Source organism: Diorhabda sublineata, chromosome 3 (assembly GCF_026230105.1).
Source record: "Diorhabda sublineata isolate icDioSubl1.1 chromosome 3, icDioSubl1.1, whole genome shotgun sequence".
NCBI lineage: Eukaryota > Metazoa > Arthropoda > Insecta > Coleoptera > Chrysomelidae > Diorhabda > Diorhabda sublineata.
Window position 1 is genome coordinate 21,953,724 of NC_079476.1, and position 15,277 is coordinate 21,969,000.

The window sequence follows — 15,277 nt, forward strand, 5'->3', positions numbered from 1 at the left end:
CGTAAATACACCTTTTTTGTTCATATTAGTTGTTTAAATCATAAAATTTGCGTCATCGCTCTCGTACACATATATTTTTCGGCCTGGTTTAAGTTTTTATTGTATAACCCTCGTAAAGAGACATTCGTTAGTTCATTTAAGTTGATTGAATCGTGAAATATTCGGTTTCTCCCTAGTATACAAAAAATAGCTTCCAAACGACTTAACTTTTTTTGTGAAAAATATAATATAATAAGGGAGGACTGCAAGAAAGGGGGCAACTTTGAACAGCTTTGTGGTTATACCAGTGACATACGGACGTGACGATTTCGAACTGCGTAGAACTGAGAGTGCAATGTCAATTTCGTGGAGGGTCTATTACACCTGGATCTTGGTACGAGACGCAGTGTGCAAAAGATATTGAATCCAAAAACGTAGACGTCTAGTAAGTTACGACTCAAACGTGAGTCAGAAAATTTTATATGAAGAATTTTTGTGTGCTTCTGAAAGCATCTTATTTCTTTTTGTAGATGGTTAAACATTCTAAACATTGTTAAACACATTCGAACAGCAAGAAATCTTTCGCGTGTATGGTGTATGCAGAAAACTGGATCAAAATTGCGAAATATTTCATTTCCTTGATTTATATACTAATCGTATTCTGAATTTGAAGCTTCTGTGTCTACTAGATGTGTCTTATAGTTTTAATTAATGGATGGAGTGATTGACAAAACTTTTACTACTTCTAATTCTTAAACTACTAGTTGAAATTGCTGCTTAGTTACTGATTCCTAGTTCAATTTACAATGAAGTTGTAGCCTAAACTGCTTCAGATGGTACGACCGAGACGCTTATTTTTACTCAACTTGGCAGATTAACCTCAATTTTAAGATTGAGTTATTTCTCAATTTTACATTATTTTCGATTCCTATGATCGAAATTATGAATAGATTTTGAAGTAAAACACATACGAAATCTGCTCAAACTCACAATACAAATCAACAAACTACAAATGGTACCAAATACACACCACTGTTTCTAATAAGGAAAACCACCTTTCAATTGTTTAGGTTTATAAACGGTTCGAGAGGAGCGAGAGAATCAGATCTCCAATAACCAAAGTAGAATTGAACTCAATAGAGACTTAGTATTTATTAAGCAATTAAAATAAATGAACGATCAATAAAAATCATTTATTAACATTATCACAGACTCTTTACTATTCCAAAGGGAATAAATTAAATGTTGTTGATCCATTTAACGTGGCATTACGTTTTCATATGTCTGTCATATCACACAATCCAAGTTCTTCTAATTCGGAAGACATCGATTCCCGATAGACGCATAACCTCTAATAAGATTTGTCACTTTTGCAAGATATTATTCCATGGGATTCATAAAAACCAAAAAAGTAATTAGTTTCATGTAATTGAATTATCCAACTCACATATACATTCCGTATCATTGACTGCCGTGAGTAATACGTATTCACTTGTAGAAGCAATTAGAAACATTAGGGGTACGGTCTTTTCATATTTCGCTCTACATATTTCATTGTACTTTTCACAACATCCGGTTGCTTGACATCTATGAAGTACTGTTGCTAAAGGTCTGATCTAAAAAATAGATATAAATTTTTAAGAATTCGATTCTACTAATGAAAACTTGATATTATTGTTAACGTTTTTTCTAAAATATACAATTTACGTTACCAGAAACAAACAGCGACTGCATTGGAGAACTATACTGGTCAACAAAAAACGAAGAATTGACTACAACGCGCGACAAGCAATATTTCGAGAAGTGCAGACAGCAGTATACAACTTTATACAACCGGTTCTTAGAACAAGTGCTAAAATGTGGCAACTATCCCAATCGAAACTGCGCAATGTGAAACCAGAAGTGATATATTAGTCGCAGTCAAGAATATCCTGATATTTCACTAAATTAAAATCTGCACCAAAAAACAAAAGAAGTAATATTATATATCCAGTGCCTTGTACTAATTGTGACGCTATCTACATAGGGCAAACATCTCAGTATTTAGAAAATAGACTATAAGGTCATCAATACGATAAAAATCATAAAAATAATAGAACTGCATTAACGAACAATGAAATATCAAAAAAACATGAATTCAATTATAAAAGTTCAAATGTTCTTAAAACGGAATCTAATACACGACAAAGAGAATTTTTAGAAATGGTTCACATCCATAAAAACGAAAAAGCTATAAGTGAAAAAGAAGACCTAAATAATTAGAACAAAGTTCTATTTTTATTTAAGTAAAATTTATAGTGATATTTTGTAAATTTTAATAAAACTATAAATAATTTAACTGATTACTGCTATATATTTGTGAAGTAAGAAGTAATGAAAAATTAATTTTTCTTAATAGAACAAAGTTCTATTTTGATTTTATTCTTATTTTGATATTCATGATGAAGGTGATCTATAGATCAATATAAATATACAAATTGTCAGTGTCAATATCATATTTTGATAAAGACTTGAAGAATTATCAAAAAAACTAATTTTGAAACAGAAGAGTCCTAAAATCAAGAATATTTAACAACACAAACTAAACTTACTTAAAGTTATTCAATTACTAAAAATGATTGCTCCATATGTGATTTATACAAAACACAATTAAATGTAAAACACTTGATCACTAGCTACCCAGAATTTCAATAATCAAGATAAGGCAACAATCTCAATAATAATCTAATATAAAGAAATAAGTACTTCCCAAAAACTATAATGCTCATAATATTTGAAAAACAAGTTTGATCACTTTCTCTTATTCCAGCATTCCAATTTGTGTTGTAGGTTTCCATATTGTACTAGTATCAACTAGTATCACTTCAATATCTACAATGGGGATTTTTCATCGTTATTGTTGATTCATTCGAAGTTCTTCTTGACTGGATATATCAGACAAATCCATTAACATTGGCTGAGACATCCCTGCGAGCTTCTTCTTTAGGTATCAACGCACCACAGATTCTTTACTAGACGCCACAACTTATTTTCTTCCTTAATTGAAGTTCTTTGATTCAGATACGACCAACTGCTTTGGTTAGTGAGATTTTAAAGCGTCCGGGGGTCCACTCGGAGCCTGCCGTCTGACGCAGGGAAGTTAACTTGACGACGCCAAAAACCCAGTTGATATTTTGGTCTCGTCAAACGAATTTATAAGTATCGTGCCAGATATTTGTCATTAGTATAGAAGTGGCACTAATATGTTTTATTAATGAGAAATGTTTAAACATCAATACAGTTTGAAGCGGTTACTTTATAGGTAAGTAATGCAACAAAAAAAAATTGAAAAAAGTTTCCTGCCACTGGATTAACATGAGATTTAACGAATATGTAAATTGATGTGATTCGACCTAAATCGACGTCAACAGACATCAATCAACATAAGTGTTCAATAGCAATTTAACAGCAATGTTATGTACCATATTTGCGCTGGCATTAAATGATTTTGTCATTAATTACAATGAGTGGTATCATTTACAGGCCACGTTTTATGCAGTCAGCTCTTGGACTATTTTGATCAGTAAATTTTCGTCCTGAATTAGTAAGATGAACCCGGGAGTATTTGAGGTGGATTCGATAGATACTGTTACATTGCCTACATCGCTCGGTTTTCCCAGTGAATTGTAAATAATAGTTTTATCACAATCAGAGGTCACTGATAACATAGAAATTTAATTCATTTATGACTTAATTTGTTAATACCGACCGTAACAAAATGTAACTACAAAGAACTTGATTTTTTTGTCGTTATTTCCCAAATAGTTCTTCCAATATCAATAGCAAATTTATAAAAACTCTTGCCAACAATTTCATTTGATCTATCATAGGCGTAGATACCTCATTTTATAAATTTATTATTTTCGTTAAAAGGCAATTGAATCATTATAAATTGGACGGAATTATACGCCGTTATTTAGATAGTTGCACTTAATTGTAGTCCTACTTGAAACTTGGAAAAAAATCATTATTATACCTCATTAACTTGCTACAACTGAAATTTAATTATAAAACGTAAATAGACGAGTAAAATGTACCTGCCTGTAAGAGAATTTGGTTTAAACAGGATACCAGACGTGAACTGAACCCTTTTTGTACCCCATTCGTCTATAAGAACTTGTTTCTTGTCGCCAATCGAACTATCCTTGACGATTCGGTTATTGCCATCCTATTATTCAGTTTTTGGTGTTAAAACCATATGCTGTAGATACTCCTTCCAACAGCTTCGGCCAATAGAAATGCATTTATGTTTACGATTCGATGTTTGCATTGGTAAACAGTGGAGATTTATGAAATATCGATGATTCCTTGCAAAACTGTCTTCTGCAATTGATATTGGATGAACTATATAAATATAAGAAGACTAGCAATTCAAAACTCTGATGTTTATTTTTACAATATTAGCTTTATTTGCGGTAAATAATTTGAACACATTCCGAATTAATTTTGCGTATTTTCTGAACGATTCAAATGCTTTGTTTGTAAATTTATCGTATCACCTCCGAAGGCAACTATATTGAATAATAAAATCAAATTGTATAAAAAACAAGGAACTTCTCAGTCCACCTGGTAATTGAACATAGTAATATTATACCATACAGTGTTTTGGCTTTTTCAAAGTTATCCCACTACTCCCAAAATCACTGTTTATATCGAACGCCCACACTTCATGGTATATTATGTTCATGTACCTTTTAACCATTTTTCAGACATGACAACCTTTTTTATAATTCTAATTCTATTACATTGTGTATTAGTATCTATGACACTTTACTAAATAGTGAGTTTTTGAGCTATTTAAAAACGAATAGTTCCTAGATGACCACATTATTCTTAAAAACCAATTTATGCCAAAAATGTCTAATAGTGTGGCTTTAAAAAATATTGTTATATTATTTTATTATTAACATTTTAAAGGAAAGTTTTCGTTGAATCACCATGTATGTGCCGAATCTTCATTTACCATCGATTTATCAATTATATGTAAGAAATAGTTATTTTGTTCATTCAAAAATGATGTTGGTACTGGTTATGCCAAATATCAGTATTGGATAAACATTACTATCTAAATTAAATTGGTTTTATTAAATAACCTACCACAATTAACAACAACTAAAAAAGGGGAGCCTAAATATATTTTATCCAATACTTACAGATGCTTGATGTTGTTTGTAGGTTTCCCATTTATCTCCAAATATTTCGGGAAGATATATAACTCTAGGACTAGGTTGTTTACATAGATATACATCGGAAGATACTCTTTGAATATGTTTCTCGAACTGCTCCTCGTCTTCTTCTGATACTGTAACTGTTACCAAGAATAAAACTAGCACTATAACGCTCAACATTTCTCATAAATTACCCATTACTTGAGCAACATTTTAAAATTTGAACGTGTCAATGTTGAGTCGTCTGCACTCATTTGAAAAATGAATTGATATTTTGCCGGGGTGATTACATTTCGCGGTCATCAGTTGTATCAGTGAAGAGCTAATACTTTAATAATACGCACGTGTAGCGTCAGTATTATACAGATTGTCCCGTAATCAGCAACGATACTAACAAATATACAGACAAAAAATAATAACGTAATCACGCCCTAAATTATAATAGATGTTCGTCCGACTTTTAGGAAATTATAACCCGGGTTCATGTAGATCACCTATTAGTTGATTGCTTGCCACAACGAGATTTAGATCACAGTTTCCGATCTACAACAACTTTTTTTTCGCTTTTTTGTGTGTTAATTCTTCCATGATATTTATTTAGTTGTATAATTAAACATTAACAATTTTAATTTGTTTCTAAATCCAGTAACATCTTTATAAAAGCAACATACATTTTTATCTTGTTCTTGAAAGAATTTTTTCAAAATGTTTAAATAATTTGTGAAGTTATAGGGATAAACCATATAATGCCTCCTGATGGATAATACAGTGTAACATACGACATCTTATTCCTTCTTTTTGGTCCCGCGAGCCCAATATTTTGGCCCTTCATGAACTGTGCACCACATCCTTCCACTTCCATTTTATTGCATGTTTAATTAGAGTTACGAGAATATAAGCAAATTCTAAAACCAAATGAAGAGGTTGTTAAGCATGTCGATATCGGCAAGATGAAAGGCGTAAACCCTAAAATGTCGAAAATCGAAATTCTCATACTAGTTTAAGTCAAGAATAAATGCCTAGTACAAAATTCGTAATCTGAGGGTCGCCCAACCTGTTTTTAATCGTCAAAACAGATTTTGTGAAAGTCAGTTCCTACCAATCGTATTTCTTGTGCTACTAGTTTGTGGGTGGAAACGCAAGACATTTCTGTAAATTAAGTAACACACGTGATCTTCTAAAAAGGCAAACCGCAAAAACGTTGCAGCATGCTTTTTACACCGACTCGACAATCGGTGAGGCAAATATAGAGGTTTTATTCGTTACAAAGCATAAGAAACGTTAAGCTACAGTCACATATCTAATATGTATCAAAACACGTGATGTCATAATGCAACACATACGTAGTGCGGTTCGTGAGCTCATATAGTAAATAGAGTGCAAAAAGATTTTTGCGCGCGTCACAGACAAGTCTCAAAAAGTTTCACAAAAAGTTTCACTTGCTGCTTCGATCCATTATATTATAGTATATTACAGTAGAGCTCAGTCAATTTGATTTGGAAATGTTACAATGAGTTTCATTAATATAAAAGACAACTTTTATCTATAATCTCGAAATTAACAGCCGCAAGAGAAATATAACAGATATAATGGTAATGATATGATAAAAATGTGAAGTCGTAAACGCCATTCAAAAAAACGAACACAATAAAGTTACGTGAAGAATTTAAAATTAATACAATATTTTTAAATATGGTGAAATCAAGCTGAAAGCTTTTATACAGATAGGTATTTAACAAGCTAATAAAAGTGTGTTAAGACATACTTTCTCGCAGATGGCATATTTTGATAGTTTTTAAAAATATTTTAATGCTTGACACTAGATTATATCATAGAACATATACCTTTTATTGTATGATTTTAATTTATCTATGGATGGTGTATCACCATAATGAAAAAAAATAATACAATTATTTCCTGTTCAATGCAAACATAATAATATATTAAAAAATATCTTCTATTAGTACTATCAAAGTATTTCAATGATAATTAAAGTAATAAATCAATGGCTATAACATTTCCCGATTTGGTTTATGTATATATGTCATCGTAGTACTAGCGAAGGAGTAGCCACTTCAATCAGGGTCCTTATACATAGAAAAAAAGAAGAAGAAAGTTAGTAAGCTATCATTAGAATGGTTATGTTCATTAAACGCTAGTGGTGACTAGTATTTGCACGTGGTCTATCCAAATAATCCTGTTTATTATTTGATATTCTATAGTAATGGGAAAACCAGGTATGTTCTTTTAAAAATTATTTAGGATATAATCATATTGAGAAAAAATTAATTTTATAAGATTATAAACAAATAAATATGTTGTAGAATTTTCATCTGGAGGCCGAGGCGGCGGTAGAGGAGGACGTGGTGGCTTCGGCGGAGGACGTGGTGGTGGCGGAGGACGCGGTGGTTTCGGCGGTGGCCGGGGAGGAGGAAGAGGAGGATTTGGTGACCGAAACAGCGGTGGTGGCGGCCGAGGTGGAAGAGGCGGTTTTGGAAATAAATCGGGCGGAGGTCGGGGTGGAAGAGGAGGTGGTGGAGGCAGAGGAAGAGGAGGCGGCGGATTCAAAGGTGGAAAAACTGTTGTTATTGAACCACACAGACATGAAGGTGTATTCATTGCCAGAGGTAAAGAGGATGCTTTAGTTACACTTAACCTTGTACCTGGTTCAGAAGTTTACGGAGAAAAGAGAATATCTGTTGAGGTATGTATTTGATAAACATTTTGATTAGTTTATAACCTAAACATGATTAAATTGTAAGTTAATTTGAAGGTGATAAGTATATCTTAATCACCAACATTCCAGAAATTCAAACTTTATTGTGTGTTTTTATTATTTTATTCATATATTTATTATTAAATAGAGCTAACAATTCTGGGGCTCAATCTGACAATATTAATTTCTCAATTTTTTCAGTTCAATTTATATTTCTAATCTAAAATCTATCTGTTTTTTTTTGTTTCAGACTGATGGCAACAAAACAGAATATAGAGTATGGAATCCTTTTAGAAGTAAATTAGCAGCTGCTATTTTAGGTGGAGTGGATCAAATACACATGCCTCCTGGTAGCAAAGTTCTCTACCTAGGTGCCGCTTCAGGAACAACGGTCTCTCATGTTTCAGATATTGTAGGTCCTGAAGGATTAGTATATGCAGTTGAATTTTCTCATAGATCGGGCAGAGATTTAATCAACGTTGCCAAAAAGCGAACAAATATAATACCTATCATAGAAGATGCAAGACATCCTCACAAATATAGAATGTTAGTAGGAATGGTAGACACTATATTTGCAGATGTAGCTCAACCTGATCAAGCCAGAATTGTGGCATTGAACGCTCAACATTTTCTAAAAAATAATGGAAACTTTGTAATTTCAATAAAAGCCTCTTGTATAGATTCAACGGCTCAACCAGAAGCAGTATTTGCTTCTGAAATAAAAAAATTACAAGAAGATAAGTTGAAACCAAGGGAGCAAATAACGCTTGAACCATATGAAAGGGATCATGCTGTTGTGGTTGGGGTATTTAGGCCGCCACCTAAAAACTAACTTTAATCTAAACTATATATATATTTGTATATTACATGAAGATTTTATCATGTATTTTTTTTTAAATAAAATTAGACATAAACAAAATAATAAATTAGTTTACAATTAGTACCCTGTACTAGTTTTATTTTTTTGTAAATGATTGTCATTTAATAGTAAAGGGAATAAGTTTTATTGCGAGTATTCATTTCAAATTTATTTAATAGAATTGAGGAACATGGAACCTATAAGAATTAATAGCTTGTTATACAGTGATGATGTGTTCTTAGAAGCAATAAATAATTAAAATGAGAATAAATAGGTAAACATGTGGTTGTGCAATCAAAAACATACAGCAGAAGAAAACTGGACAATTTAAATGAAAAAAAAAAAATATTTGCAAGCAATGGAAATATAAAAACTGGAAACAATAGAAAACCAAGCTGGACAATATGAGCAGAGAAATTAGAAATCTAATAGAACAAGAGTCGATAACAGAAGAAATGAATAATGTACATAACGAGAAAAATCAGAGAACATTGGAATAAATGGATACAAGATTGTCTTAAACCGTCATCCAACAACTGAGAAGGTACAGGGAAAAATATTAAATCTGGTAGATAAACTAAAATCGCTATTGAGACGTAACAGTGAATAATTTTTATTTTTCCCAAAATTTTACATTAATTTACAACTGCATCGTGTGTGATTCATTAATTCTAATTCCATGAATATTTTTACGAAACTGATGTAAAACATCACTCGTATAGGTTCTTCACGTTCTACTACACATCTCTGATTATATTTTGGACAACATCCATTACCTTCACATCTATGAACCACTGTCTGGACGGGTCTTATCTGTAAAAATGTGATTCAGTATATTTTAATTTCATATACTGGGTGTCTAGTAATACTAATTCAGTGCAGTTACTGAATTTTGTGTACATCTAATTTATACCATAAGAAGAAATGCAAACTTATATGGTGGGTAGAGGTAAGGAGGACCATCTCATATGAGAGTTTAGCTTAAAAACTATCCGCTTGCAGACGGTAAATTATAATTCAAAATGTGACCAGAATGGCGCTTCTATCGGACGAAATATCATATGAAGTTAGTTATTTTATATAGAGTGAAGTGTGTTGGAAAATTCAATATTTCAAATGACTAGAGTCGTTAATGAAATATTGGTATACAAAATCTAAACTATTCACCTAGTCCAAAATAATTTTGTAAATATAACCTAGAAAAGCTGAATGTTAATTATTGTGTATGTGTAAGAATTTTTGTATTTCTTTCCTTCTCTGTCCTTATTCTTAAATTCTCCTTACCTCTACCCTCCATACAAACTTAGTTTTTATTAAGTGGAAACAACATGGCGGATTTTTGATGCCAGTGCCCGCGATGGTAGGTGGCAGAACTAATCTATTTTCGCGGTTCATTTAAATTAACATTTTCATCTAGTTCCGATTTTGCAATTTCCTGAATTCGCGGTGGAAAAAAACGCCTTAGAACTGAAACACGTTTATTTACAAAATAATATTTACATACATTTTCAACTAAACCAAGTAAAATTAGTAGACATGATTACAATATCACTTGGAATAAAATATAGATTTTTCTGATAAACAAATTGAAAAGTTTAATAAGTCAAAAATTAGCAATATTTATAACAGAAACACATAAAACATCACAGCACTTTGGTAATAAAATGAATGAACTAGTTCTATCAGTTTTTTACAATGTATATAAAAGGTTGTAGAGGACCGTGTACAAAAATTTCACAGCACTTTGGTTGTATAACGACCAAAGCAAAACAATTTTCCACTATTCAAGTAAAAGGTTGTAAAGGACCTTTTTCATATATAACAATTTGTCTAGATTTATTTTGTATTCCCTAGAATCGAATATCCCATTTTTTCTCTCTAATATCTTTGAAAATAATTAAATACAGTGCTCTATCCAATAAAAATCCCAGAATATTATTAAGTTGGAATATCTGGAAACGTTGGCGATATTCAAACTTAATACACTGTTAACACCAACACTCACAATTACACTGTCTGACGTCTGTTTCAATAACCAAGTTATCATCTTCAGAGAAACTATCACTGAACATAACCTATTAAATATGGAATTCATTTATTGATTATTCTCTGTTAATTAATTATGTGATAAGATATCTGAACTATCACCAGGTTTTAAAAAAATAACAAGAAATAAATGTCAATGTTTCAGCTTATTGTGGTATATTTTGTTTCTTGAAAAAACTTAAACAACTTACATGACGTATATATATCATATATTTTGCCCATTGCTCACTGTTTAGAATATCTTGAAGGTAAATCACTTTTGGTTTGGGTACTTCACATGGATACATTTGAACTGAAACTCTTTTGGCATGTTTGTAAAATGCTTCCATTAATTCATTTCCTACTGAACAGGATAACCCAATTGAAAATAAAAGTAATATAAATTTAATATTCATAATTTTATTTCGAAGTGTTTGTCTATTGCTAAACTAGGTAAAAATGTTTTAGAAGATTCATTTATATCTATAAAGAGGAAGTTTCGCAAACCCAACGGGATTTTTGTGGTTATATTGGTAATATTGTCACCTTTTTTAGATATATTAGTCATTTCTAATCTCGTTAATAATTCTTTTCTCGCCATTAATAAGAGTAATGATGATTTTTTAAAATTCTGTTATTTTTTTATTCAAAAACTAAAGGTTATTGTGAAAGAATTATATAAAGTGAATTTATGAATCTAAATAAAAAAACTTAAGTAATTTTCTAATCAATTTCAATCATAAAAGTAATTCGTTTAACACTATTAAATGGAGTTTTTAGATAACAATCCACAATCTAATAGCAGAGAACTATCAAAATCTATGGTGTTCAGCCCTTTATTGGTGTTATGGTTGAGAGATTGGTCAAAACTGTAAAACAATATCTCTTTTATTCGAATTTTAAGACAGTTAATTTTGAATATGAAATTCACTGAAAATTCTGTATTTCTCAAAGCAAGAATCAATTGGAACAAACTTTTGTTTCAAGTGTCAAAGTTGAAAACATATCACAAATTATTTAGTTATTGGTATTATGGAAGCACTTCTTTGAAACCATACTCTATATACCTTCTTACGCTCTTTTATAGCATATTTCATTAAGGAATAATGCATATTTCTAATGTGTTTTTAAATATAATATGAAAATTTTGTTTTAAGCAAACACAAATGTAAATCTAAATAAATTGAAATAAACGTCAATTCTACAGTTTGTATTCTGTGCTCAACGCTCATGGGTTTAGAGCTTTATGCACCACAGACCTCTTAGATCTAGACGCTCCATGACAATACAATAAAATCAGACTGATTTTATTCCATAGAGATATTACCGGAATATCTCTATGTTTTATTCACTCTACAGGTCTGCATCGGAAATAATCAAATGCGGTGTATTTGAAATTTTGAGTTCAGCGGGAAATTTGAATATTATTGGTAGAATTGAAATAAATACCCACATAACGTTTGTATTCAAAGCACAATTTTGAAACTCATGGAGCCTAAACATTCATCTGGTGCGTGAGGGCAAGAAGAAAACGCAGCTGTATTCAACGCATAGGTCTTAAAAACTAAATGATGCTTAGTTTCGACGCTGCATTGATTTAAAATGACACGCCAGTCAAAATTGAATCACATGATCTCATTTGACACTCTAAGCGAAATTCCAGCATTACTACATAGCTACCAACAATACCATCCATAGTTTGATCAAGTTATTAGGTCTAATGAATCAATTTGACAGTGACCAAAAAGTATCTCTGTTTAATAATTTCTTGTATATGGTTTAACTACAAAATTCTGATTTCTTGATGCATATTTTGTGAGGGAGCACAATTTGAAATTCGGCATTTTTTGAAAAAAAAGTACTACTCATTTGAATTTAACGGATTTATTAAAATTTGCACAAAATAGAAAATATCAATAGTACAAATAATGATCGGTGATTATATTCGAAATATTACTTGGCAAAATATTGAAAATAGAAATTGAAGTTTCGTTTAACATTTTGTCTTAACAATTAATTTTTGGCTTCTTGTTATAATCAAATATCTATTTTATTTTCATATTTTGGTCACACAAGTACAAAATATTCAGTTTTGTAAACCATATTTTTCCAATTACACAAAGTACTTGATATTTCACCCCATGAATTGGCGTGGAAAGTACATTTGTCACTAGTTAATAAGCTCCAATTAAGAAGCAGGATTTCATTTCTCACTAGTGTACAAACTCAACTTTCTACATCATTTCAAAATATTCAATAAGGCTTAAGAAAATATATATGAAATATACATGCTTTTATAATTTCCAATAATACATTAATTCGAATCAATATAATTTTTTGAATTTAATTAAAAACTAACATGTTACCAAAAATTTTGAAAGTACAGGTATATTAGATATCACTTCTCTATTTTCATTATCACTTTCTGAATCAGAACCCTCCAAATTTAGATCTGCACTTTCCAAACTATTATCCCAATCGTCAGAACTGGAGTCAGAGTCATATCCGAGCATATCTAGAATTTCATCTTCAGCTCCTGTTATTATTACATTTGGAAACATCTGAAATAAAACATGCATTTTATATACAATAATAATTATATTACAAACTATTCAAAAATAATTGTTACTAGAATTATTTTGAAAAATTTTACCTTATAGTCATTCGTTTGAATTGGATTATTTTGTAAATTTATTTTTGTATGTGGCATTGCAAATATCGTCCTTTCAGGTAAAGAGAAAAATTCATTATTTTGTAAATAAAGGAATCTCAATGTTTTAATCTTCGAAATCCTATAGGGAATATGGCTAAAATTGTTTTTGTTAAAATTCACATGTTTTAGTAGCTGCAACTTGTCAAAATCTTTGGGCACAGTATATATTTTATTGTCTTCTAATGTCAACCACCTAAAAATAATCAACTTTTTATACTATATGTAATAAATGATCTAAACACATATTACTCTTGGTAAAAATATTCCCTTATTTTTGAGGAAAATATACATTTTTAGTTCATAAATTCACTACATACCTTAAATAAATTAGGTCACAAATAGTATTAGGTAGTTTAGCAATTTTATTATGTCTAGCACCAAAAGTCTGAAGTTTCGTTAAATTCCCTATTTCATCTGGGATCCTAGTCAAACAGCATGAATTGCACCAGAGCATTTCTAGTGATATCAAACATCCAATATCTTTAGTAAGATCTTTAATAGGATTATGACTAATATTCAAACTTGACAATTGTGGAATGTTTTTCAGTGCTTCTGGAAATCTATCTAAATTATTATATGCTAATGATAAATGTTGGAGATTTTTCAATTGCGATATTTCGTTAGGAATTTCGACAATTCTATTACGACCTATGCTAAGAGAATAAAGACCTTGGCACGTTAATAACACATCTGGAAAAGTTGTTAAATCATAATCATCTAGTCCTAAACTTCGAGCACCGGATTGTTGAGCCTTTTCAATGATCGCCAACACTCTATTTATTTGAATAAAGTTGTAAACGGGATTCATTCCGAATTTTATCAGAAATTAATAAAATTATTGTTCAAGGGTCTGTTTATTTTTTTCTTTATCTCTACTGTCACTGTCATTCCCGTTGTCAGATTTGACCTACATAACACTGAATTTAAACTACATATAGTCGGTTCACGCAGATTTCAAAGTCAAAACACTTTATTATTTGCTCAAGGTATTATTTACTAACAACGTGAAAATAAAAATTGAATTTTAGAAAATATTATATATCACATACAAAAATGGGCAAATTAAATGTTACATCTTTATAAATTTTGTCCAATTTATTATTGTTTATAGTCAGATTGAAACGTTCTCGGGAAACAAATTCATTGTAGATTCCCAGTATGATATACAACATTATTGAAAGGCATTTTAAAAACTTATAAACAACTAACACTATACAATTAAAAAAGTACAACAAAACGATAATAAATATTCAAAAGAAATTGAACAATGAATACCAATATTATACATTTTTGTGTCACAATTGCCAACTTAATATCCACTAATGCTGACAGATCCATCTAGGGCTCTGAACTTTTATTAAAAAATTGATTTAACCTTAAGTTGTTTGTTTGAATCGTTTGTTGATCTATTTCAAGCAATCAAGATAAATTTGAAAATATGTTACTTGTTCTGAGGTAGATATGAACTACAGTGAAATCAGAATGAAACTTGGCGCCATTAATATAATTGGTAATTTACTAGTTTGTGGCTGATGGGACATAGTAGTTAAGATTTATACCCCTAGATGACGCAAATTTGGTCATGAACGATCTAAATGTACGTAATTTGTGTTTTACATTCAAATTATTGTTTCATAAATTTGCAATGGTTATATAGAAAAACTCATATCTTCGAACACGTTAATGCAATTTCATTCACTATTTTTTTATTACTTTTTATTAATATATTACATTCGAAAATTGAGTCAAATTTTTGGTAATTTATTTATTCAAATCTT

The 15,277-nt window shown here is 30.6% G+C and overlaps 3 protein-coding genes across 4 annotated transcripts; 1 reads left to right on the top strand and 2 right to left on the bottom strand.

The window, feature by feature from the left end:
• Positions 1-1,156: 1,156 nt before the first annotated feature.
• LOC130441084 (uncharacterized) lies at positions 1,157-5,622 on the bottom strand. Of its 2 annotated transcripts, XM_056774605.1 has the most exons (3): positions 5,381-5,431; positions 5,172-5,326; positions 1,191-1,595 (listed from the first exon to the last, which is right to left on the bottom strand). In XM_056774605.1, the coding sequence occupies exons 1-3, from the start codon at positions 5,382-5,384 to the stop codon at positions 1,401-1,403; spliced, it is 354 nt and encodes a 117-aa protein (XP_056630583.1). In that variant the 5' UTR covers positions 5,385-5,431; the 3' UTR covers positions 1,191-1,400. The 2 variants fall into 2 exon arrangements, with proteins under 2 accessions (XP_056630582.1, XP_056630583.1); XM_056774604.1 differs by having other exon boundaries at positions 1,157-1,595; positions 5,172-5,622.
• Positions 5,623-7,300: 1,678 nt separating this feature from the next.
• Positions 7,301-8,908, top strand: LOC130441085 (rRNA 2'-O-methyltransferase fibrillarin). Its single transcript, XM_056774606.1, has 3 exons — positions 7,301-7,423; positions 7,511-7,890; positions 8,153-8,908. The coding sequence occupies exons 1-3, from the start codon at positions 7,411-7,413 to the stop codon at positions 8,732-8,734; spliced, it is 975 nt and encodes a 324-aa protein (XP_056630584.1). The 5' UTR covers positions 7,301-7,410; the 3' UTR covers positions 8,735-8,908.
• Positions 8,909-9,350: 442 nt separating this feature from the next.
• On the bottom strand, positions 9,351-14,810 carry LOC130441086 (leucine-rich repeat protein SHOC-2). The gene is made up of 4 exons (XM_056774607.1): positions 13,817-14,810; positions 13,440-13,692; positions 10,999-13,347; positions 9,351-9,574 (listed from the first exon to the last, which is right to left on the bottom strand). Exons 1-3 carry the CDS (start codon positions 14,305-14,307, stop codon positions 13,141-13,143), a joined length of 951 nt encoding a protein of 316 aa, XP_056630585.1. The 5' UTR covers positions 14,308-14,810; the 3' UTR covers positions 9,351-9,574; positions 10,999-13,140.
• Between the last annotated feature and the right edge of the window lie 467 nt (positions 14,811-15,277).